Source organism: Drosophila mauritiana, chromosome 2R (assembly GCF_004382145.1).
Source record: "Drosophila mauritiana strain mau12 chromosome 2R, ASM438214v1, whole genome shotgun sequence".
NCBI classification, from domain to species: Eukaryota; Metazoa; Arthropoda; class Insecta; order Diptera; family Drosophilidae; genus Drosophila; species Drosophila mauritiana.
The window spans coordinates 682,633-709,120 of NC_046668.1; the positions used below are offsets into that span (position 1 = coordinate 682,633).

Here is a 26,488-nt window from a genome sequence, read left to right on the forward strand (position 1 = left end):
AAATAAAGAAACAGATTTCATTGTTTCTTATCTTTCGACAAAAATAGTCACACAGGACAAGAATATAGAAGTTTAAAATTTGTAATGGACAAAGTTTCGTTCTAAAACAAAAACGTGTTTTATTCCAAGTTTACTTTTGCCATACTTTTTTTAAACCTTTTAAGAAGAATTGAAATTAAATCCTTATATTAGTGAACTGGGGGAGTTAAAGTTTGCATCTCTATATTCCAAAGCGTTTGAAACTAACAAACAAATTTCCAAAGTGAACTTTGAGCAAAGATTTGGGAAATTCGACAGGGACAGATGATCAACCGAAGTTGGACGCTTACTTAATTTCACCTCATCATTCCTCAATTTAGGAAAATCTTCATTTTTGAAATTAATTTTGGACAAGAAGAAAACCAAAGTTCATTGTTTTCCCTAACAATTAAAATTGAACAAATGAAATTTGTTAAAAAAAAATTAAAGTTGCAATTTTGAAAGAAAAGAAAAATTTGAATTTATCTATGAGTCTTAATGACTTATTACTGTGCTCACTAAGGTCGTTCACGTTGGATGCCACTTTTTCTTTAATAAATAAAAAATTATGTTAACACGTGATTAAATATTTCACACGTATGCCACTTTTCACACACTTTTTTTCGCTGACAGTTGGCGAAAAATGAAACTTCCAGAAACTCTTCTAAATCATCGATGGCACGGCAGTCGTACCTGACAGCTGTCAGAGGCAGTGATATTCTTATCGGTAGCTACATGTCGATATCTTATCGGTATGGTCGATCATACCAAATATTGGTATGAGTAAAAAAAATCGTAGACATAAATCTGGCCGATTAAAGTGGTATATACTAAAGACATCAACAGTGCTAGCTTTGCAGTCGCTATAGGCGGCGCTACACATTGTACCTCTCCGTCTTGCTCGTGTTCACTTGCATAAAAAATGTATGAAAAATAAATAAAGTAATGAAAATCAAGTTTTATAAATCTGATAGTTTTTGTTTTAAAGAATGTTCAATCATCGACCATCCTCCGTTGCAATACTGTTGACTTTTCTGTAGTGGGTAGACACATATTCTAGCTGTACATTTAAGGCTTCTGAGTAGTGAGGTATTAAGAAATGTTTTAATAATGTAATAGAAAAGCAATTTAAGGATTCGTTTACACTTTATTAAATATTTCGCTCCTGCTTTTGTGTTAAAATTTGTTTTCTACATTGGTTTGTGGTCACGTCTTAATGGTGGGAACAGTACTTTTAGTCCTGATAACACTGCATTTAGATCTGTTAGTTCACAACTGGCATATGCCTCCATTTTTGTTTCGTTTTAATGGGCAATAATGGTTTAAATTGGGAATATAACAAGAAGTCAAAAAGTTTAAAAATGTCCATAGAAATATTTAACCTACTATTATGTAAATATGTTATGATTAATTTCATCGTTTGATACCGATTCTAAAACAAAAAACAATTTCAACGCAATGACTGATCATTGTTCAATTATTATATTAATTTATTTGTGGAAATCGTGGCTGCCGAAAGACTGATGTACCTTGTGGGATCGGATTATAATTGGATCAGATAAACAAGTTCTCCGTTGACTAGTGTCGTTAACTTAACATGTTCGTAATGATTTACGCCGTCGATTTTGATAAACCATATTTACGCGTTTGTTTTAAGATTAAAAAAGAGTTGAGTAATATATTCATATCTTTAGGTCTAATCTTGTGGTTAAATTCGTAATAAAGTAAATAAAGATTTTGCATTTTTTTATTATCACTTAAATAAGATAAAGTTAAACATATTCAGATGTAATAGTGTTATTATAATCTACGCATATATACATTGCGAATTTTGCAGATACGTTGTATTTTGTATCATAACAACTTTAGTGGTATTTTAACATTTCCAGAACAAACGTTAATCATGGAGGAATTTAATTCGAACGGATCAGTAGTTAACGGTACAGGATCTATGGAAGTTCCTCAATCTAATGCTGAAGTTATAAGGGGACAAATATTTGAAGTGGGTCCTCGGTATATTAAACTCGCCTATATAGGTGAAGGAGCTTATGGAATGGTTGTGTAAGTACCTAATAACTATAGTCGATTTATTAAAAATAAAATTGTTTTCAAGCCTTTTAAATCTATAATGTTTTCACACCAGTTTCTTATTGTTCCTTTGCCCATTATTCATAGTTTTTTGATCTTGCTCTATATTAGTGCTGCGCAATGATTCTCCTTCCAAAATGCAGTAATACTCAGAAGTGTCTTCGCTTGTTTTTATTTTCTTTTATAACAAGTAATACATTTTGTTCAAGTAAGGCAAGTAAGTCCGCATTCATGGTATTGGTGAATCAATGTTATTATTCGAAAATGCATTAAATATATTCCCATCAATCATACGCAGTACTACTAAGCTGTGAAACACTTAACAAATAGTTTCTCAAATTTTTAATTTCTTTCTTTTTCTCTCGACGTGGCTTAGTTTTGTTTTTTCTTTGACAAAAGCTATCTTTAAGGGTCAAAAAAACCGAGTTTGTTTTCATGCAAAAGCCTAAATTATAAAAAAAGGGAAGTCAATAGCTTCCGAGTCATATTGATGCTGTGCACAACACTATAACGGTCGATCGGTTGTTCAACGCAATCAGACAATTTCTCGTTAAACTTGGATATGCTTGTTAAAGTACTCTTTTACTCGGTGCCTTATAACTTTTTGTTTAATGTTTTTGATCACAAGTAGGGATTATTCATTCATTCATTAAAAGTAAATTTGGAGCCTACATATTATTAGATTTATGCTTTATTTTTGTTTTGCTCGTAAACGAAAAAACAAGAGAGAACGCCATATTCGAGTTGCTCGACTCGGAAATGCCAACGCGAAATTGCATAATTTTTCTATCTTATCGATAGTTATTGGGGAATAAAACGAGAAAATATTAAGCAAAAATTTATAAGTGTGAGCGTGGGAGTTGTGGGCGTTAGAGTGGGCGTGGGAAAATGTTGTTTGGCATATCAAAAATTTTTTCAAAAGTTGGGCGTTGCAGTTTTAAGCGAGAGTGGGCATGGCAACATTTTATTTTTCAGTATTCAAAAATAAAATGAGATTTTGTTGAATTATTTTGTTATATTCTAATTAAACATTTAAAAAGCGTCCAACATATTGTTATTTTTTTAGTTTCTTTTTATTTGAAATTAAAGTTTTATATTTTTTGAATAAGGTTGAAGTTTTGAAAAAAGATTATTATTTTGTTAATTTTTTCTTCCGTTGGTGGGTAGCAAATGCGTTAATTGATTGACCCCAAGTCTCTGTTTGAAAGCTTATTCGTGTTGAAGTTGATAGTCCCGACTTGGTTAGTCGGCTAAAGTTCTCTGTTCCAAGTAGATTCACTAGAAACTACATACCGCTAATCTTAAATCATTGTAGATTTATAAATTGCATAACCCTTACAGAGTATTAAGTTTTGACCAAACTAGAATTTATCATATTATCTGTAATGTCTGCCGTTCTTAAAACAATCAATTCTAACTTTTTTGTTAATCTTATTAATATTTACACTGCGCTACATATGGCAGACGGCGAAGCTGAATACTGTTTTCTTAGCAAGAAAGTTTGAAGACGCATGCATCGAGAATAGGACTGTTCTCTTTATTCGATGCTCATATTAATGACATTTGATTCGGGAATGAGGCCCAATGCTGATCGTTGAAATTCTGGTTTGGTATAGAGAGGTAATCCTAGAGGAAGACAAGTTTGATCCGAAAGTAGGCCGAAAATGACGGCAAAGCCAATGACGCATGTTACTGGGAGTTTTTTGTTGCCGCCTTCATGAGAGTGGACTGTCAAGTCAGAGAGCTGCTTATCCTTATGGTTGCATCGATTTACTATAGCTGATGTCCAAAAGTCATTATTAATCTCATATTGATTTCCATAACCCATTATAGTGCTGCTCAGGAACTCTTGGTACTCTCTTAACTCCTAACGTTAACCGTGGTTGAAGACAGCTAACAGAAGGCGATTAAATACTTATCTAGCTCATAGTCTATCACATACGAAATTTGTTATCCCTTGGTACAGTTGGTAGTTATTTCTTCTAGCAATAAATCTTCTAAACGCTACATCTAAGGTTAATTAACTTGCCATATTTTAAGTGTATGTATATTTGGCTGTACAAAGGAATACTTAAAAATATTCTTTATATGTCGTTGTTCCGTTATTCTTTAATCATTTACCGTATGAAGATGAAGCATTTGCACAGAAATTTGTATTTTCCCTTCCACACAAAGTTTCCAAAATCGGAATTCACTACAATATCCTATTATTTGTTCTAATTTATTTTAATTTCCTTGTAGAGAGAGAACATATATGTACAATAGATATCAAACAGAAGTTTGCAACATAGTGAAAGGGACATTTGCGACTATACGAAGTGTATACAAAGTGTATGATCAGTTCATTAGCCGAGTCAATAGTGCCATACCCGTTTCTCCGTTCCGCCCGTTTTAATGCTAACTACTTAAACTTTCCCAAACGTCTTCTCACTGTTGCAGGTATAAAGTCGTACCGAATTGGGCACGGATATCATATAGCTGCTATAGGAATAGTTGAGTGGCCATAAAGGAGCATTCGTAGTTTTTTTGTATCTTATTTTGACTTAAAAAAGATGTAATTAGTCCAAAGATATATATGTTTCAGCTTCCGGAAGCAAGCTTATTTTCTCGCTTTGTTTTAAGGTATTTAAATTGTTGAGTGAATTGAATTTCTTGCTGTTTTCATTTTTGATAATAATTATTTTATGATTATTTATAGTTTTTATTCAAAGCGTCTATAAATCCTTAATACCCAACCATTCCTGGACCTAATCCATCTTGGGACTCATGGAGAACATCTACGGAGTCTGCCTTAGTTTTTAGGTCTTCCATAGCGATATCATTTCTACTTATTTTACTTGCATATTTGTTTTGTATTTAGCAGCTAAATCTACCAAAACGCAAGTAACCAAAAATTGTGCAGATGAAGTCACATATTTGTTACATTAGTAGTTGGAGATAGTAAATATTTATTTATTTATTATGATAGATAGAATAGTTTACAAAACTAGACTAACTTAGGTAGTATAGCATTGGCTACGGGGGTTACAGCTATATTGATTTACAATGTTAGTATATCTTAATTTAGTTAATATCTAATTTGCTAACTAATTGCTGGCTTGTTATGTACAAATGTCTGTTTTGTTTTTAGATTTTGTGGTATAATTTAGTTTTTTTGAGGAAAAGTATCAGTTTTTGTATGTTATCTGGATTGGGTTTGCTTAGAAGGGTTGGTGTTGTTAAATGTCTTGTTTGGCTTGTAGGAGGGATGGGCATGAGTTCAATATGTGGCTTATTGAAATATCACCTTGGCAAAACGAACATGTTGGTATTGAATTGGGATTTAGGTAGTGTTGGTGGGTTATGTTTGTGTGTCCTAGTCGAAGTCGTATTATTTTTATTTGGTCGAGTCTGGTCCAATTTGGGTGAGATTGTTTGAGGTAATCGCATGTGTGTGAGGTGTTCGTATTAATAGTTTGGTACCATGGACTGCAGTTAATTATGTTTTCTTTCTCTTTTGTCGCAAGGTCGACTTTAAGCTGTTTTTTTTATATCTGTGGTATTTATGTTTGGGGTGAGGATAAGTGGCATATTGCTTGCTGATTTTGCAGCTTGATCGGCTGGTTCATTTCCTTTTGTTCCTGAATGGCCAGGAATCCACATTATTTTAATTTTAGGTGCATGATGCGTTATTAGCGATCTTATTCTGATGGGGTAAAAGTTGCTATTATTTGTGTTTTGGATTGAATATATTGCTGATAGGGAGTCGGAAGAGATAATAAATTTGTCTTTTCGGTTTTTAATTAGTTCTATTGCTTCTAGGATGGCGATTGTTTCGGAGGTGAGGATGGATGAATATGGAGGCATATGCCGTATTTCAAGACGTCCGTTTCCGTTGTAATGGCGAATGTTATTGTGTAATTAATTTTTGAACCGTCAGTGAATATGAAATTATGTGTTTTAAGGTTATTCTTTGTGTGTTCGTATAATTTTCTGTATTGATCTGGAGATGTTTGTTCTTTCTTATTGATTCTGAGTGATGTGTCTATTAGATTGGGGAGGGTCCATGATGGCCTGTATTTATGGAGTTTTATTGGTTTGTAGGGTAGATTAAGTTATAGGCTAAGCTGGATTGTTCGGTCTATTATTGGTGTTTTTTCTTTTTAGTTTTTTTATTCTTAACGAACTTAGGTATTGGTGTGTTTTTGGAGAAGATTAGGTTTTGAGATAGTTTGGCTATTTGAAGGTCTCGTTTCATTTCTAAAGAGGGAGTATTTGATTCGTAAAAATTGGGGTAGAGTGATAGGCGCCGAGAGCTAGACGGATTGCGGAGTTAAATGGTGTTTTTATTTAGTTTAAAATGCTTTACCAGTTTGGCTATAATTGTTGCTTTTGCGATATTAATTAGTGTATGCGTGTTGCAATTAAATTAAAGACTAGATAGGCATTTTATTATATTTACCTTATTGTGAAGTTTGGGTAGAAGTAAGTTTATGTGTATGTTCCATTTGTATTTGTTGTTTAAGGTCATTCCTAGAGTTTTTAAGGAAGTAACGGTAGGAATTTGGATGTTGTTGCAGGTTATCTTGCATGTGCAGTGGTGTTTTCTGCATATGTGGAGGTGTTGGCATTTGGATAGGGATAGCGATGCCCCTGAGTAGGAGCACCAATTTTCTATATCGTCAAATAGGTTGTCTAAGCTAAAGTTTGTATTTGTGTTTTTGTTGAAATTTATTATATAGGGGTATATGGGTTTGATGTATGCGGACCGACGCGGACAGTTATTTTCCTGTTACTCATGAAGTTTTTATGTACTTTATTATTTTGGGGCCCGTTTTCCATTCCTGCAATTGCTGAGTTATGGAGTGCACAACTAATCGTTCGAAAGCTCTTGAAAAATCAAGAGTGACGAGGTAGGTGTGCATTTTTGACTTTGTTATGAGGCAGTCTAAATAGAGTAGACAGTCCGAAGTCGATTTACCTTTTTTAAATCTGAATTGGTTGTCGTTAAATAGATTGTTATGTCTCACCTGCCACCAGTCTTTTCGCTATTATTTTATCTAGTGTTTTTGCTATACAGCAGTTGAGAGAGATGGGTCGGTATGAGGAAGTTTTAGTTTTGTCTGTGTTTGGCTTGAGGATTGGGATGATTAGGCTTGTTTTGTAGGCTTGTGTTATGTGGCTATTGAATATTTCAATAAATAGTTTTGTTTTTCTGTTTTTTGTTGGGGGGGGAGCTATGGTAAATATATTTATACCCGTTACTCCTAGAGAAAAGAGGTTTACTAGATTTGTTGAAATGTATGTAATAGTGAGAAGGAAGCGTTTCCGACCATATAAAGTATATATATTCTTGATCAGGATAACCGTCAAGATATCAGGAACTATAAATCTAGAAAGTTGAGATTCAGCATACAGATTCTAGAGACGTACTAGCAGCGCAAGTTTGTTGACCCATTTTGCCATGGCACTTTTTAAAAATGTTTAGATTTTTCTTCGTTTTATTGTCTGTCTTGGTGAACAGATTGACCAAAATACTTTGGCCACGCCCATTCTTTCACCTACAAAACACACAAAAACGGTAGCATTCCCTCTTGTTTTTCGCTTAAATCGCAACTATCAGTGCCTAACTTAAATATAGTTAGAATAGTATATCAAATATAAAGGAAGTACTCAAATATAACAAATTATTTAATTCCACAAAGAAAAGTTAATTTAAAATTAGGATAAACTTTAACTTTTAGCCGCTAACCAATGTTAGCAAATATAAATTAGATACAAATACAAATTAGATTTCGCTTTCTCACCAATAGTGCTCCCAAAATAACGTATTCGCTCTTTCTCGTCTCTCCTGATCCACAAGTTCTGCTATCCGCCTACTACAAAGACAGATTCGTCGCCAACAATCCTGTCTTGATTTTAGTCGGTTTCTCTTCCATTCCTTTACGTTGCAGGATAATAATTTCACAATGTCAGGTAATTTGCAACTTTCCCTCGGCGAGCTCACACAAATTGTTTTCTTCGCAAATTCTTTTGCCTTTCTTTTCTTTCACATCATTGATTTGCACACGAGAGTTTTTGTAATTTCTTTAATTACATATCACAAAAGTTAATACTGTTTTTACACGCAACTTAGTTAATGATTGAGCTTGTAAATAATTCCATTTAACGACATACATTTTTGCGACGACGTTGTATTATTATAAATGTTTTTTTTTTTTGAAATAATATTTAGCGAGATATGTGAGTGTAATATTAAACATAAATGAGTTTACAAAAGTGTGTGATTCAATGTGTTACTCTTATGATCTCGACAACAACTGGACTCGTTAATTTTATGATCTCCATGTTCTCTTGTGTCGTTATTAAAAACATGGTTTACTAGATTCATTAGGCGTACCAAATCATAATGTATTTCTAATGAACCCGCTGCTTCTATTTCTTTCTTATCCACCTTCATCGTTATGCCAGAAGCTAAGAAGGCTTACCAAAGATTCAGTTCAAATATGGTAAAAATTAATCTACTGAATCATATAGCAGAAAAAAAAGTTATTCTATTATAGATGTTTTTAATCAAATAGAGTTCCAATTCGATAAGAAACAGCATTTTGATACTATTTAACTTTATTAAAATTGGACGGTTACATCCTATAGCCGCCGTAATAAAAAAAAATCATAGTTTTGTTCTTTTGATCATAAAATGTTCTTATTCTATTGTTGCGCAGAAATGTTTGAATACCGAAGCGTGTATTCCATTTTTGTCTTGTAATATTTTTTGTAAATAAGAAAATAACTTGTAAAAACCATTTTTATTTTTCATTTCAGGTCTGCGGATGACACGCTAACAAGCCAAAGAGTTGCAATAAAAAAAATTTCGCCCTTTGAACACCAAACTTATTGTCAAAGGACTCTCAGAGAAATAACCATATTGACCAGATTTAAACATGAAAACGTAAATACACAAATAAAAATTATAAGATCAAAATAGGCTAGATAAACATACAAAACTGCTTTACAAATTTATATATACCCGTAAAAGATAACAGGCATACTCATAAAGTACCATATAACGTATATATATTTATGATCAGGATCAATAGCCATGTTCCATCAATAGTCAATTGGTCTGTACCTTTGCCCGTATGAATACCTCGGTCTCATCAACTATAAAAGCATGTTGAGATTAAGCATGTAGCTTCCAGTAATATAGACGTAGGGCAAGTTTGTTGGTTCATCTTGCCACGCCACAACTTTAACCGCCCACAAACCACCCAAAACTGAAACGCCCATACTTTTGAAAAAATTTTAAATTTTTTTGTACCATAACTACCATAACCCTTAAAAACCGCCAAAATCTATCCCGTCCACATAATAAAGATTTGCAGTACTGTACGTATGTTTTTTGGGCGTATTTAACCACTGCTCCCAGGTGAAAAGAATGTCAATTCTTAAGCTAAGAAAGGAGGGAAAAACAAGTAAGGATATTCAAAAAACCCTTGAATGTTCTGCCAAAATGGTATCCAATACCATTAAATATGAATGGAAGCCCGAAAACCGTGGTACCATACGTAAAACCACAGATATAGAGCATTGACGCATAGTTCCTTACAGCAAATTCTATCCTTTTGCATCCTTTAGGGACATAAAGTCTGAGCTGAACTTGGGAATCAGCGACGTTAAAATTCAAAGACGACTACTGAATCAAAATTTCAGTGCGGAGAGTCCACGATAGGTTCCCCTACTTAGCCCTAGGCACATAAAGGCAAGGTTAAGCCTCCCTAAAACCTACCTAAACTGGTCAGTCTCCAAATGGCTTAATATCCATTTGGTATCTATTTCTATATCTATATCTATTTGGTGGAACTGGTTCACTACAGTATATCTGACGACCTCCAAACACGGAGTACCACCCAAAACACCCAATGAAGAATCATGGTGGACCTAAAATCCTGGTATGGGCTTGTTTTTTTTTACAATGGTATGAGTCCATACCATATGATTTATGGTATTATAGACCAATACTGTCATTCTGAATATAATATGCCCTTAAAATGGACATTCCAACAGGATAATGATCCGAAACACACAAGAAAATCGGCTGAGAATTGGTACACCAAAAATTGAATTGATGTAATTCCTTGGCCAGCTCCATCTTCAAATTTAAACCCGATTGAAAACCTGTGGGGGGACATTAAAAAATATGTGTTGAAGAAGAATTTTTCCATTAAAACTATAAATCATAGGAATTTTTTATCTTAAACTCGCTGGTCCCAAGCACTGCTATTTTTATAAACACAGCTGTTTGTATCATGCGTGATTAAGTCGGTGGGCATTAAGCCGTTTCGCACCAGTACTATAATCGTACAAACGACATCTTGACAATGTTCATTTCCTGAAAATGTAGTTTTAAATACAAATTACTTTTAATTAGTTTGTTCCTTATGTATATTTATTTCCTTTCAGATTATTGATATTCGAGATATTCTTCGAGTTGATAGCATAGACCAAATGAGAGATGTTTATATTGTACAGTGTTTGATGGAGACTGATTTGTATAAACTACTTAAAACACAGGTAAGGTTATAATTTGGTTATAATTATTGAAAACAACTACCATTGATATGCGTTGGCTATTACTCCAAACACCAAGTCTGAATACAATTGTAGGTTGTCGGAAATTGTCAATAAAGGAAGTGATTTCATCGCTGTAGAATTCGGAAAGTTATGCTTTCAAAATAGTTTTTTTTTTATCATGTGGGCTTTAAAATTATCTTGTCAATTTAAAAAAATGTTGGTAGTCTCTTTTTATACATTTTGCTCATTTATTTGTCATTTGTCTAAGCAAACGTTTGCATACATTCTTATCTTTACGATAAAATTTACACAGATCGTTCGGAGAGTCAAAGTTTTGAGCTTAGTTGTCTACATGCGCCACCACATACGCCTAAATATTGGTAAAAAGGAATCCATAAGTACTGCTTCAAATTTTGTGTTCTCAGCTGCGCGAGAGACCTGCTCAAGCTATGTACATCTGTAATAAAACCAAATCCAACGTTTCTATTTTGATAGACAGCAAGCATTAATTGCTTACACGTACGTTATATATATATAGTTATATTATATACCTATATATATGCTGCCGCTTGGTTAGCTGTTGTTAGATGTTTGTCGTTCTTTTTTGTTCCGTTATTTTGTGCTTGCTCGTGTTGATATTGAAGCTATTTGCCATGGATAATAATGCAAGCAGCTCATACAGAGTGAACTTTTTGAAGCGGAAGTCAACTGCATTATATGCGAGGGAAAAAAAATATTGTAAACATCGTTGCGAGAAGAAACAGTAAGCGGATGCGATGAGCCAACACTGCTTGTGAGGTTGGAACAAATCGACCAGCTTTAAGAAGCTTCAAGGAACTCGAGTTTGACAAAATGGGCAGCGAGTTAATGCATGCAATTTAAAGCTAGCATACATACGATCGGAAATAGCTAAAAGTAATGCCAATTTTGCTCAGCATTCCACGTTTGCCGAAGGTGTCACCAAAGACACTAGAATAACAAGATGCGTAACGCCATACAAATTTTTGGCACGCGATTTTTTGGCCGTGGCTCTAGAGGTGGCTCCAGGCTCTCTCGAGTTTTTGTTCGAGAGAGAAAGAGCGGTGAGCGCTACAGCAAACAGCTCTTTTCTACGCATACAGTGATAGCAGACAACTGCATGTGTGCACACGTATGCTCATGCATTGTAAATTTGACAAAATATGCCCTTCAACTTAGAAGTTCGTTGACTTTAAATCTATATTATTTTTTATCAATTGGCACCATGCGAAAAATTCTTGTTTTGCATTGTCTTAACGTTATTATTATTTAAATAAAGCTTAGAAATAGTAATAGACGAATCTATGTACATCACAAAATAAATTTCGAAAATGACTTTATATTAGAATACTTGTCATTAGGGTCAGCTTGCGACGTGAGAAAAATTAATAAGGCAATGATTGTTGAGTGATTGTGTCCGCACTTCGTGCCTCCAGATATGACTTTTACAATAAACAGTTTTCATATTTTTATTTATTTTATTAATTTGTATTACTTAAATTTTTTATATTTCGGAAAACTAATCTGATCTTTTTATTAATATTTGTAAAATACAAATTAAAATTTTTCGAATATTTTTAAAAATAATAAAAAACAAATGTGTATAAAAAAATTTTTTGTTGAGCATTAGTGCATAAATAAAAGTAGTGTATATATATTACACATAATTAATTATCAACATAAATATAAATATGTAAAAGGTAGCTAATTCGAGCGGCGATCTTAACAAACGAATTTAAAAAATTTTTAAATTATAATAGTCAGGGCGTGAATTTTTATTTTATTTCATCATATTGCTACGAAATTGGCCAAAACTTCATATATGTAAATTCGTTTCTTGGATCAGAATTGATTTCGGCCCGAAAATCGTCTTCTAGCACAACACGCACACATATACGCGTTCTCGTCTCTTGTTTTTACTCACACAAGCAAGCAAATTCTATTTTTAGATTTCTTACGCTCTCAGCGTCAGCGAGCGGAAAGAGAGCAAATTTGGCCTTCACCAAAAAAGTGGCTGCATAGTGCCAAACGAATGTATGTCCGTTACGCATCTTGATATTCTAGTGTCTTTGGTGTCACGTTAAAGGCTTGCAGTTATACACATCAACACTCAGCGTAAGCTATGCGAACTGGACAGACTTTTACTCGAAAAAATAGACACGATAACAGATCCTCATTTATGGCTAATGTCCTAACTACTATTAGCTGCTTGCTCTGTCATGATATGTAGGTCATGCAATTTACTATTGTTCTCGTAATGGATAGTTCATTCCCGGCCGGGAATCGCTTGATTTCGGCTCACAATTGCATCTAATTACATCCCGTTTTGCCAAACAGCTTCATCTTAAAAAATCAAGATTCTGTGGCACAGTTTCGGGAATAGTCGATTTAAATTTCCTCACTCTTGAAATTTGATGATGGGAGTGACATCACCAAAACTGAAAATATTTAATGTCCGGTATTACTGTTGGTGCAGCTCGAGTTGTCCTGGCTTCGTGATGAACCTTCGATACTTAACGGTTTTGTGGCTAATAGGATTTTATCTTATTTTATCTTATCAGGGGTGCTCTTTGCTCTGGATACACGGACAATTATTTCTAATCGAGTCAGAGAAGGATTGGCCATCTGCTAGTCTCTCTGAGAAGCTGCTTCCTGATCTTCGTAGATGTGTATTGCTGGCAAAATTTCCGTCTGTGGACATATCCATTTTTTCTAAATTTGCCAACTTCTTTACTTCGCTGCAGAGTGCGTTCTTCTCACGGTAGCGGGCCTTCTGGATCAGTCAGGACTTCTTAAAGCAGACGGGCGACTAAGAAATTCTTAGCTGGATTTCAATGGCCAGCACCTTGCCAAGATACCATCCAGTAACATTCGCAAATATTTTGTTTTACCATGATGCTAATCTTCATACCGACCCTAGAGCTCTTCTTGGTATTCCTCGTCTCGTGGAACACATTATGGAGGATCTTCGGAAGGAAGACTCCCACTGGAGTCGATTTCTGTGGGACATTCTTCTGCAAGCCGGAGGCTCGCAGCAAGCCCCCAATAAAGTGCTACGTTTTCTTATTTATTTGCCAGTGAATGACCACAGTAGCATTTTTCCATGGTCTCAAGCCTTTTATATGCACAAGGTTGAAGCCTAACAAATATGGTCAGACAACGCCACTAATTTTGTCGTCGTCAGAAACGAGCTACTGGAACTAAAGCTACTGTGTTTAGCAATGATCACCAGAAGTCGGTGCACAATTTTTGTCTATCTGAAACTATCGGCATTTCATCCCTCCACGTTCGGCCTATTTTGGTGGGCTTTGGGAAGCGACGGTGAAAACGGCCAAGCACCATTTTTATCGTGCTGTGGGTCCTTCAGTCCTATCATTCGATTAATTAAGGACTCTTTAATGCCATATCTCAGCCTTAATTAATTCTAGACCTTCAGATTTACTTTCAGAGAGCCTGATATGGATGTTCCTCCTTATTCTTTCTGTGAGCCTAACGTGATAAGTCTCAACTATACGAGCTTGAATGTGTGGCAGCGCGTATCGTTTTTGCTGTAAATATTCTGCTCTAAGTAGAAGGAAGAATGTGTAACGTTAGTTCAGCAGCATTGCAAGTGGCGAACTCCAAGGCCTGGTCTGTCGGTAAACGACATTGTTCTTGTCAAGGACGAGAATCTACCCCCTATGAGGTGGCCCTTTGGTGGAGTGCTTCAGCTAATACCCGGAAGAGACCCTGTACTGAAACCATCATCAGGAAAGACAAGACGGGCAGTGAAAAAGTTGTGTATGCTTCCCCTTAAAGACTCTGTTGAAAGCATGGCTTCCAACGGAGGAAGCATGCCGGTACGGACCCAGTAAACTGCCAGTAACAGGCGTCACTGGCTTTGACGTCATCTTCGGCCACCTTTGGATCACACTTGTCTTCATCTGGGATTACCTCTCTATGCCAAACCAGAATTTCAACGATCAGCAGTTGGACCGTCCTTCTTTTGATTTCATTAATGTCAGCTTCGAATAAGGAAAACAACTTTATTCGCGGTGCATGTTTCGACAAGAAAACATCATTCGGCTTTGCCGTCCGCCATGCAATTTGAAGTTGAATAATGCCCTTACACTTACGTTTTTAAGAATATGTTTGGAGTGAACCGCTCGCTGTTATTGAAACCTAAGAAAGCACGTCAACAATTAGTTCCCCGTCCTATGACACTTGTTCATACTTATCTAGGTCAATTGGCAATGAACAATCAAACCTGACAATCATATTAAAATTTTCCTCATGTTTGAAATGACGATAAAAGCGTCTGTTATTTCGGGAGACATTAAAGTTATTGAATGCTGCGCTAACAGAATTCCCAACATTTGTGCTTCTGGTTTGTTTGGTCAACCCTAACTCCATATTTTCATTTTATAAAGATTTTATAAAGGCTCTTTTTTATTAAAGACTTACAATTTTTGGTCCACAAAAATTTATTTTTATATTTGTCATTTATTTATTTATACTTTTCTGTCATTAACAGTTAACTACAAATTAAACTTTACGTAATATAATTATTATTGAGGCATGCAAATTCTGCAATATTTTTGAGAAGATCGAGTTTCAAAGGCCGATAAAATCGTTTGTTTTCGGAATAAAATTATTCCCGTCTGGTGAATATAACACGCAGAGGTGTTACTGTCGTTGCAAAAAGGAACGAATCGTTTTCATTTGACTCATTTCACTCAGATTATTCAGTGCTTCCATAAAAACCATAATTTAATTTTAACTCAGCGGATTCAATTGCTTAGTTCGTTTTCAATGCCATTGTAATACCCTCACCTAAATAATTTAATATTCGATTTAAACATCTTGTAGGCTTACTTTGACTGGATGGCACAGTACTTATCCTTTTTGAGCCCATGATCAATAATATGGCGCAGAGCCACCTCACTTCGTAATGATCTTCGCTTTAGCTTGGTAAAAGGCTAGTATTTTTAATACTGCATATATTTATACTACCCGATCGTTGAGCCCATTTTAACGTTCATTACTACAATAATCTAGGGTTATGTTTCTGAAGCCTGATCTCGTCAAAATGACCACAAATTAATTTTAGTATTGCAATCAGTTTTTTCAGTTGCGTGTGCCATATTTCTAGCAGGACCACATTGTTAATTGAGAGTCTGCTACCTCACCAATTTGTAACAACTTTTTGAAACTATTCAAAGTGGAAATTTTAACTATTGTCAGACCCCAACATTGTCAGAGCACAACATTTCTATGGCTAACAATAAACAATAGATACAACTGGGCAACCAACATAGGCAATGTGTACAGCCTCTGTAAACCATCATAAAACACCTTTCCTCCATAAAATACCACACCTCCTCCCTTATCCAAATAATAAATTCGATATTAATCTATAAAATAGACTGCCCACTTAAGGTACCGCCCAAAACACTTAACAAATCGCATAAAAAACATCAAAACTCCAGGAGCTCTTAGAACAACACCAACTACCAACCTTATAGTTGAATCGCAAATAAACATACAAGGCAGAATTCCTGACATACAAACTTTCCAGCAAACTCTTACCCTCAACCAACACACCCCTTAAAAATCTCGTTACAACACCCAATAAGAAATTTAAATACCCCAGAACTTAAGCTCAATGTCCCCTTTTCAACAATAACAAGAGTTCGAGTTCCCCAACTATCAGATACTTGTTACTCGGCTGGTTATGAACAAATAAATAAGTCAGCAAACTGTGGACATGAGTAGATCTTGTGATTTTTTAATTGTGATTAACACAAGAACCTTTCTCCAATGACACCAAAGCGTGTGATGTTTGTTTGGTATTGTTTTGCCGAGGACCGACATTGACATCTGTGTCAGCTTCACGTTTGTTTAGGTCGAGTTCTTCACAGCGTCTCTCCAATAACTTGAGTAAGTCGTCAATAGTTGGAGTATCCAGACCGCGGCTGCCTTCGATCCACTTTCGTCGAGTTTCAGCATCAACCTTGACCAGAATGGAGTGGATAATCCAGCAGTTCCTGTTTTGTCCAGCAACGGCCAAGCCGCGTAGAATTCCAGTTCAGCTTTACTAGTCGAAGTTAAGTTTACAAATGTATCTAGTTAAGTGTTCACAAGGTGTTGAGGACGGTTGCAGCGTTCCATTAACCAGTGACACTTCTGGGTGCTGCACTTATATGTGGGCCATACCTTGCAGTCTCCAGAAAATGACTTAATGTGTATTTTGATAAGCGCGACAACGCTGTGGCCTGACTCGTAATGGCACTTTGGCGCCAGTCATATTCTACCAAACACACACAATATACCAAACTCATTGCCTAGCATCGTCTTGCAAGCGCCGTGGTCAAAAATGTTATACGTGTGACGCGGCATAGTCGATAACGTCGTCATCACCTGCGTGTGGTTTTTGTCGGTCCTAGTAGATGGCCCCGGTCCCCGGCTTGTAGCTTGAATAGATGAGTACGCTTGCAGGCACTTATCTTTGTATGCTTCGTTGTTAAATTGATCAATATACCCTTCGCACTCATCCTTAATAGCCATTTTATTTCCCAATTCTTTGAATTCTTTACAAATTGAACCGATCCTGTCCAATTGTGAGGTTATTTCCTCTAATGTATATTCATCACGTGGATTCAGTGACGACTTGAGCAAGCGCGTTATGCTTGATTTTGCTTGACTTCTAACTGACAATAACACTCTTAACTGATCCATGTTGAAAACATAATCAAAGAGTAGTTTATATAAGTTCAGCAGATCCGGCAGAATATAACATTCAGAAGATAACATTCAAAGTTCTTGAAACTTTAAAAAAATGTTTTTTTTTCATTTCTTCCGTGTGACTGCGCGTTGCAGTTTCAAAAAGGAGATCTATACGTTTGGCGCAGCGCAACAGAAATACTAAAATTCGTATATAGTAAAGTTTAACATCAATATAGGCGCAATTCGTTCATCAACAATGTTTTTATGGGTTTAAGCAAACGAGATCTTACATCTATGCCATATGTACAAGTTACCGAAAGCGAATGATAATGAGCGACTTAATTGCAGTGCGAACAGCAGAACGCTAAGCCAATGCGTAACGGCCATACATTGGTTTGGCACTATTCAGTCACTTTTTTGGTGATGGCCAAAATTGCCCTCTGACCGCTCGCTAACGCTGAGAGCGTAAGAAATCTAAAAATAGAATTTGCTTTCTTGTGTGAGTAAAAACAATAGACGAGAACGTGTCTATATATGCGTAGATGTGCTATAAGACGATTTTCATGCCGAAATCAATTCTGATCCAAGAAAGGAATTGACTTATTTAAAGTTTTGACCAATTTCGTATCAATATGCTGAAATAAAATAATAATAGTTTTTTAATATTCGATTGTTAAAATCTCCGCTTGATAGCTATCGTTCACATTTTATATATATGTTTATAATTATAATAAATAATTAATTGATTATATAAATTAATATATGTAATAATCGGTAGATAGGGAACACCACGGGGGGAGGACATTGTATTTGTAATGGGGTCCTATATGACCTTCGAGTTAATTTTTCACTACTTATCGCAATTACTATTAGTAATTGTAATAGTAATAGCCGCAATTTGCGGCTATATTTCCGAACTTTACTATTGCAACAAACTGACAAATTAAAAAGACATTATTACAACTACTGTAATTTAAAACATAAATTTTCCAAAAAGAAGTCATTACAATGAGAAAAAAATATTTCATAAAAATAAAACGTTGTAGAAAAAAAAATATTTATTGCATCCGCCTTTATGTTGCAGGAGTAAAGATCGGAACAATTAAAGGCATATATAAAATTATTTAGACTCAGAAAGGTTGCCTTTCGAAAACAATAAATTTGTTTGGTTGTCTTCTCTGATTTCTCTTTTCTTACGGTCGATTGTCACCTCAAAAGTAGAATCATTTGGATCTTCAGGTTGAGTAAGAGGAGCTACTCTGGACAGAAACACAGTTTCAGGACTTGTTACAATCTACATATTCCATAATCGATAATAAATATCTTGGGACAACGACAAGTAGAGCATGAAGTCAATAAAGTCATGTTGTGCTATATATAGGGAGAAGGATATTCGATTTTTCTTCTGGGGACCACGCAGCTTAAGGTATATTATAATCACCTATCAGACAGTCTATTTGATTTAGATATTAATATAAACAAGAGAGAATGCTATAGTCGACTTCCCCGACTATCGGATATCGGATACCCTTCACTCAGCTAGTGGAAAAGCGAACGCGAAATTTCATCATTTTTCAGGGATATCGATAAATATTGGGAGAAAGAAAAATAAAAAAATTGAAAAAATGTTTTTTTCTGTATACAGATAAAAATTTTCAAGAAAAAATATAGAAGAAAAATCGAAACACTTTAAAATTGTGCCCGTGGCAGTTTTAGGAAGCTTTAGGGCGTTAGAATTGACGTGACCAATCTATATAAATTTACAAGACTAATAAAATTATGAAAAAATATCCGAAAATGTTTTTAAAATGTGGGAGTGGCAGATTTGGGCGGTAGAGTAGGCGTGGCAAAAAGTTTTCTTTTGCAAATCAATATAAATTTAGAAGACTAATACAAATGTGAAAAAATATACACAATTTGTGCGGTTTGTGGGCGCATCAATATATGTCAACAAACTTGCGCTACGTCTATGTCTCTAGAATCTGTATTTGTAATCTTAACCTTTTTTAACCTTTTTAACCTAGCTTTTATAGTTCCTGAGATCGAGAAGAAAAGATTTTATAAAGGCAGAGCTAAAATAGTAAAATTAAGTGTTGGATAATAATATTGAATGAAACCAGACTAAATTTGATCCTATATGTAGAGGTCTATTCAAAGATATTGAGTTATTGGAGAACGAGGGATACACATTAAAAAGTATGAAAAGTAACAGACGGTATAAATATGCGCATGAACAATTAAGAAGATTGCCAAATGGGCAGGTGCCAAGCGAGCTGGAGATCGAGGTTAGCTCGCCAGATGAAGACGGTGAAACTGATTAAAAACACAATAATGGAAGCTGTTGAAATATACAGTAGATTGGCGGAAGGTGAATTGAGATTCATGGTTGTCGATTGCTACGAGCTGGCACCTGAGCCTAGAGTGGTATTTTGACATTGTTGTTGTTTGAAGGAAAGATAGATAAGAAACGAGAATAATGGAAGCTGTTGAAATATACAGTAGATTGGCGGAAGGTGAATTGAGATTCATGGTTGTCGATTGCTACGAGCTGGCACCTGAGCCTAGAGTGGTATTTTGACAATGTTGTTGTTTGAAGGAAAGATAGATAAGAAACGAGAATTATTGAAAACGAGATATAAAATAATGATATGTTGTGAAAATGATTATGGAAATAATTATTTATTCAGATTGTAAAAACAAAAAGAAGGGCTACGAAAATCTTTTTTTATGATACATAGACGAGAAAAGCGATTGTTTGGTTATGTAGCCCGCAGCAAGCAGCAGCTCATCATAAATTTGAGTTATTTTATTCATCGGTCTTATACATTGCTCTGTGCAGCAATACATTTTGCATTCCCCTTTATGCTATGTTCCTCTCTCTCAATAGAGAGCGAGCACAGCTGTTTTAATCTTTATTCTGTAAAACTTGCTCACTTGCCTTCTCCATAGCAAGGTCAGTTACAAATTAAATGTTGATCGCACCGGTACTGCTGTGATACACTTTAACTTTTAATCGGTTCGGTACGGGCACTGCCGCCATTCGTTATAAAACTGAAATATTAATTCAAACTACCGTGTCTATAAATTGCTACCCCATTTCTCAAAGTCAATGAAAAAGCTCACTTCCTAAACGCAATCATAAGAAAAGGAATAAAATAATCCGTATGAAATGAATTTAATTTAATTTAGAGAGCTATTTGTGGAAGTATTAATTAAAAAAATGAAAGCATATTAGTTAAGACATGAAAAAATAAAAATTTGCCGAATGACATAAGTTGAAATAAGATAAATTAAATTAAATTAATATGAACAAAGAAGTTTATGGTAATGAAGAAACAAGATTAAATGAAGAACCAATTACTAAGTTGATTGTTACATTACATTGTTACACCATACACGAGAACGTGTAATTTGTCAGAATGGCCTTGTCGGAGAAGGATGTGTTTTTTTGAAACCCTTATAAAAGGGTTGCATAGACTTATCGATAAGAGAGCCAGGGTTGCATTTGGTTGTGAGCTCTTGATAGATATTAAGCCCTGGTAGAGTTGTCGGAAATTTTGATACGTGGCGTGTAAAGAAGAACAATAACACGATCTAAGGCAAATATGAAAAAGGCAAAAGAGGGGACACAAATCAAAAGACAAGATAAAACTATAAAAGAGAATTATAAGTCTCCGTTTTATATATATTTATATACATATATTTTGTACAATTTTAATAATCAAAACCTAATTTGCTTTTATTTCAGAGGCTAAGTAATGATCACATCTGTTACTTCTTATATCAGATATTGCGTGGACTGAAGTACATTCATTCCGCAAACGTCTTGCATCGGGACCTTAAGCCGAGTAATTTACTGTTAAACAAGACGTGCGACTTAAAAGTATGTAAATAATAATTATTGTCATCTTTTACCATTTATGAAATATAATAATGAAGATTGCTAAACAGTTAGTATATTTACTTCAACATATTGTATAGCCGTCAGCCGTAAAAGCGTTTTGATCTTAGATACACACGCAGCTTCTCTGCGTAAATAACGATGATGAGGTGCCGTAAAGTTTTAGACATTAGACATTAGAGCAAGATGCGTAGTGGCAAAACATAGGTTTTGCACTATGCAGCCGCTTTTTGGTGACAGGCAAATGTTTTCCATTTGATACAAACATTAAAAGTTAAAAATTAATTTTCGAAAATAAATCAATTGTGCGACCTCTTTATTGTCAAATTATTTCTTGAGGCACGACGTCACAAGCTGAATACTCTAATGACAATTAATCCAATAAAAGCCAGTATTAAAATTTATTATGTGATATTACTATTTCTTTTCTATATTGAAACAATTATCTTGTTATGGCAATGCAAAACAAGAACTTTTTACATACTGTCATTGTTCGAAAATAATATTGTTTTTAAGTAGACTTAAAGAACTTGTAAATTGAAGGGCATAATTTGTGAAATGGTCGGCTGTCACTGTATGCGTACAAGAGAGTGCCCCAGTCGGAAGTGGAAGTAATCCGGAAGGCCTTTCGGAATAATTCTTTGTCGAGTGTAAGTACTACCAAATGAAGAAAAGTTACCATACCCTCTTGCCGGGCGTGAGACTCTGCTTCATAATTCCCCGAAATGCTTCTGTTGGCATTCCTCGAAAGGCTTCTGCATTCCATGAAATGCCTGTGCAAGAATTCCCTGAAAGGCTTCTGGATGCCATATGTATGTAGATGTAATAGTAACTGTAGGGGCAATAATTCTATCTATAGAGATCAAAACGCAAGAGAGTGACCAAGAGAGCTTCTTACCGGAAGGCAATAATAATAGTGTGGCCAAATCCGATAACTTAAATCCTTAAATGCAAAGGTCAATGTGTTAGGAAATAGGGATATTCCAACAACGCAAAATTCTATAACTCCCAAATTAATAAACTGACAGCTTACAAATACATACATATATACACGTGCTTTTTAAAGGTTGGGACCTTCTAAAAATCATATTGATTTAACTTTAGTAGCGCCAACAATATGTCAGGCTTACCACTTAATAAATATACAGCTGCGGTTAAAATAATAGCACTACTGCAGGTGGAAAGTTGATTTCCTAAAAAAAGGTATTGAATGTTTATTTTTTTTAAAGTCTGATTGCATGAATAATAAGTACCATATGTTGTCTCTCTAAGCAAGAAATTTTGACTCTCTCAATGTAACGGTTCTTTTTGTTTTTGGGCACTTTCTGCAAAAGGGCGCTAAATGAGGCGGTAACAAAAATAGCACTGACCACGTTTTTGCTGAATAAAATTAATAGGAGTGATTGCTTTGGGTTTTTTTTCGACATATTTTGAAAAAAGGAGTTGCATTAAAGGTTTTAATTGAATTTTTTTCAAAAGAAGACCAAAAATTCTCTAGTTATGGGTCGGGGAAAGCATTTTACCGTCGAAATAAGGAATTTGATTAAAAACATGATCTCTGAAGGTAAAACCTACGCTAAAATGGGACGGTTTGTTGGTTTTTCAAACAAAATGATCCGCAACGCACTTCTGTTGGTCGAAAATAACGAAAAACGTGGAAGAAAGCCCTCTATGTCCAACGTGGAGATCAAGCGCTTGGTTCGGCAAAGCAAGAAGGAGCCTTTTAAGCCGGCGACGAAACTGAAGAAGGAGCTTCAGATAGCTGAAAGCGTGGAAACAGTTCGCAAACACTTAAGACAAAACAACCATAATGTGTGCAGTCCCAGAAAAGTCCCGCTTCTGACTGCGAAGCATGTGGCAAAGCGAATCGAATATGCCAAGATACGCAAGGACTGGCCTGTGGAGAAGTGGCGCCACATTTTTGTGGTCAGATGAGAGCAAAATTGTGTTTTTTGGTTGGAAAGGCTCTCGGTCTTATGTTAGGCGTCCACCCTGAGCTGAATATAATCCTCGCTTAACCTTTAAGACGGTAAAGCACGGGGGATCACACATCATGGTATGGGCGTGCTTTTCATACTATGAAGTAGATCCGATTCATATGATTCAAGGCATCATGGATCAGCACATTTACACAGATATCCCGGAAAATGTGATGGCGCTATATGCCGAGGATGAAATGCCGTTTTTTTGGACATTTCAACAGGATAACGACCCAAAACACACGAGCAAGAGAGCTCGAAAGTGGTTTGAGCAGATATCCATCCGAGTAATGAAATGACCTGCTCAGTCACCCGACTTGAATCCAATCGAAAAACTTTGTGCGGACGTAAAAAAAAGGTTTCTGAAGCCAAACCCAACCATAACGAGGAACTTTGGATTCATGGGGGATCGAGGATCAAGGATTCATGGAGCAAAATTCCTCAAAAACGGTACCAGGACTTGGTGGACTCCATGCCAAGAGGATGCGCAGCTGTCATTGCCTACAATGGTCACGCAACCAAATATTAAGATTCTTTAAACATAGTTCTTAAGATATAATCCATTTGTTGAACTCTTATTTTATTTTTTTAGTTAGTTTTAGCAAAATACGAGAAACAGTGCTATTTTTGTTACCGCCTAAATTTGGAGGTTTTTTTTATTGTTTTACCAATTATTTTTAAAATATCCATTAGATCTGTTACCAATTTTATTATTTCGATTGAAAATCATTGTAGTATTTAAGATTAGTGGAAAAAATTATGAAAAAATGTCAGAAAATAGAGAAACGCTGGGGCAAACACGAAATGTGCTTTTGGTGCTATTATTGTTACCGCAACTGTATATACACCTCAAGAGCTACCGTGCATTGTACGTCTCAAATAACGAGAATACGATATGAAAAAGAGTACAGAAACGAGGAAATAAATATAATATAAAAATAATAATAATAAATGTAAAATCGAATTATGGGTTAAAAAAAGTTAGAATTGATTGCTCTGAGAGCGGTAGACAATCAAGATGATAAAGTCTATTATAGTCAGAGAATAATACACTGCACTATGGTCCAGAATTCGTTTTTTTTTTGGCATAAAGTCAAAATTTTTATGTTAATATATCGTCCTTTAGCAATTATTTTCTAATAGAAAATTAATCATATAAATAAAAACCAAAAACAAAATTGACCGAAAGCTTCACTAAATCGTTTTATGAGCTTTTAAAGGTGAAGTGTTAAACAGCTGATTGAGAGAATGCAATTTCCGAAAAATTATTTGCTTACATTTGCATGTGGTATGATCGTTAATACGCATCCAAAAATTATAGTAAAATATGGAAAATAAATGCCAAGGTATGATGTTTTTAACTTATGAGTATAACTAATTTTCTGACAATTTCTGACAAAAGTTAAAAACGTCAGTTTGTACCTTTAACTATTGTCTTTGACGGTAAAGTAATATCTTTTGCCCATTTTTGCTTGTTTTCTTAAAAATTTGATTTTATATAGGCAAGTTCGAGTTCAGACATAGCGACCTCCTGGACATTTGGAGGCGTAACAATAGGCAAATAAGTTATGTTTCAGATTACGTTTATTCCGCAATCAACAACAATAATCAGGAATCAAAAAAGACAGAAGAGATTTACAAAAAAATAGTAAATTTTGAATTAGTTATTAAAAAAAAACTGCCCGAGTGTAACAGATAACTAGACCGACTTTTTTTCCAAACATACCAAGTGGATGGCGTCTAAGATAAGAATTCTTGTTAGTGATTTTGAAAACTCCAAGGCACCGAAGCAAATGGGACGCCGAAACTTGTCTTAACAAAATGCAGGAGAAAGATTAAAAAGGAAACTGAAAATGCGAGTGAAGCCCGGAATAAGCTTTACAAAAGGGACCGAGTATCACATGCAAGGAAAAATAGTCGGATCAATAGGATGAGTAATATTTTCCACAGAGCGATTGTTTACTCGGACCCACTATTATCAACAATTAGTTTAAAAGAAAGAGAGAGAAAAAATAGGAAAAACCACTTCCGAAAGCAGTAATAAGTCTTTTGGAAATACAGTCTAATTTTAAACCTGATCCATGAGACCAAATATTGGATTCACATTCTGATTCTCATTCGAGTTCAGATTCGGAAATTTATAATGTAGAACTAGAAGAAGAAGAGGGCGATTATTTTTAAAACAACAATATACACGACTTTAAAAAAAAAAAAAAAAAAAAAAAAAAAAAATATTTCGTTGACTCCTGAGTCATACCAGTAGTTAATATGGGAGGCAAGAGAGGGCGTGGTCGCACAGACTCCAAATTTTGTGCGCAAACTATTTGTGATTTAACAACAAAATGTACAAAGTTTCAAGTCTGTATCTCAATTTTTAGACTTTATGCCAAAAAAATCGAATTCTGGACCACAGTGCACTGTATGGGTTATGCAGCTCATAATTAGATCTACAATTATTTAAGATTAAGAGTATGTAGATTCATGTGAATCTGCCTTGAGCAGTGTTTCACTGCCGAATAACCAAGTCGGGACTATCAACTTCAACACGAATAAGTTTTCAAATAGAGACTGTATCGTTCTACTGTTAGCAAGGGAAGAAAAACCCCAATTAGGTACCGAAAGGTCAACAGTAAGACGTTTTTTGAACCAATTTTATGTATTTTGGTCTCCAAACAGGTGATCCATACTTAAGAATCGGACGGAGTAGCGAAATCAATAACGTTTTGGTCATGTAAGGATAATCAAATACCTTTTTATAAACCAAGCACACCCCTGGTCTTATTGACAATAGTCGAAAAATGGTCTGAAGATCATCAATCCGTGTTATTCTCTCCAAAGAGCACCCACTTAGAGTGTAAGTCTTGTGTATTGGGTTGGCACGACTGAAGATCATAACTTGGAGCCATTAAAGTTTGGTACGTTATCTCGGCACTATATTTGAAATCTAGATCTAGATCGGATTGTAAGTCCAAATGTCAAGAAATGTCCTTATACTGGAGGCATAAATTAACATCGTATGCGTACATAAGTACACGCGAATGTTTTATTACTAAGGGGGAATGTCGTTAAAACGAAACGGACGAAAGTGCTTCCTTGTGGGACCCCGTATGTGACTTGGAGTATACAACTTTTTAGAGAAGACCTGTTGCGTCCTGCCATTCAGATAACTTTCAAAGTCCTAATTCCTTCAATTCCTAAAAAGTCTTTTCCCAACCACAAATTCTTT

General features: G+C 35.1%; 1 protein-coding gene across 3 annotated transcripts in view; it reads left to right on the forward strand.

Moving 5' to 3' along the window:
- Positions 1 to 1,586: 1,586 nt before the first annotated feature.
- LOC117135601 (mitogen-activated protein kinase ERK-A) overlaps positions 1,587 to 26,488 on the forward strand; it is a 36,869-nt gene continuing 11,967 nt past the window's right edge. Inside the window, exons 1-5 of one of the 3 annotated variants that reach the window (XM_033295950.1) lie at positions 1,587 to 1,686; positions 1,908 to 2,079; positions 8,911 to 9,037; positions 10,549 to 10,659; positions 21,131 to 21,265. In XM_033295950.1, coding sequence (XP_033151841.1) covers positions 1,922 to 2,079; positions 8,911 to 9,037; positions 10,549 to 10,659; positions 21,131 to 21,265 — 531 coding nt within the window. In that variant the 5' untranslated portion in view covers positions 1,587 to 1,686; positions 1,908 to 1,921. Of the gene's footprint in view, positions 1,743 to 1,907; positions 2,080 to 8,910; positions 9,038 to 10,548; positions 10,660 to 21,130; positions 21,266 to 26,488 lie in introns of all 3 variants that reach the window. The other 2 variants (XM_033295948.1, XM_033295949.1) reach the window with 2 other exon arrangements.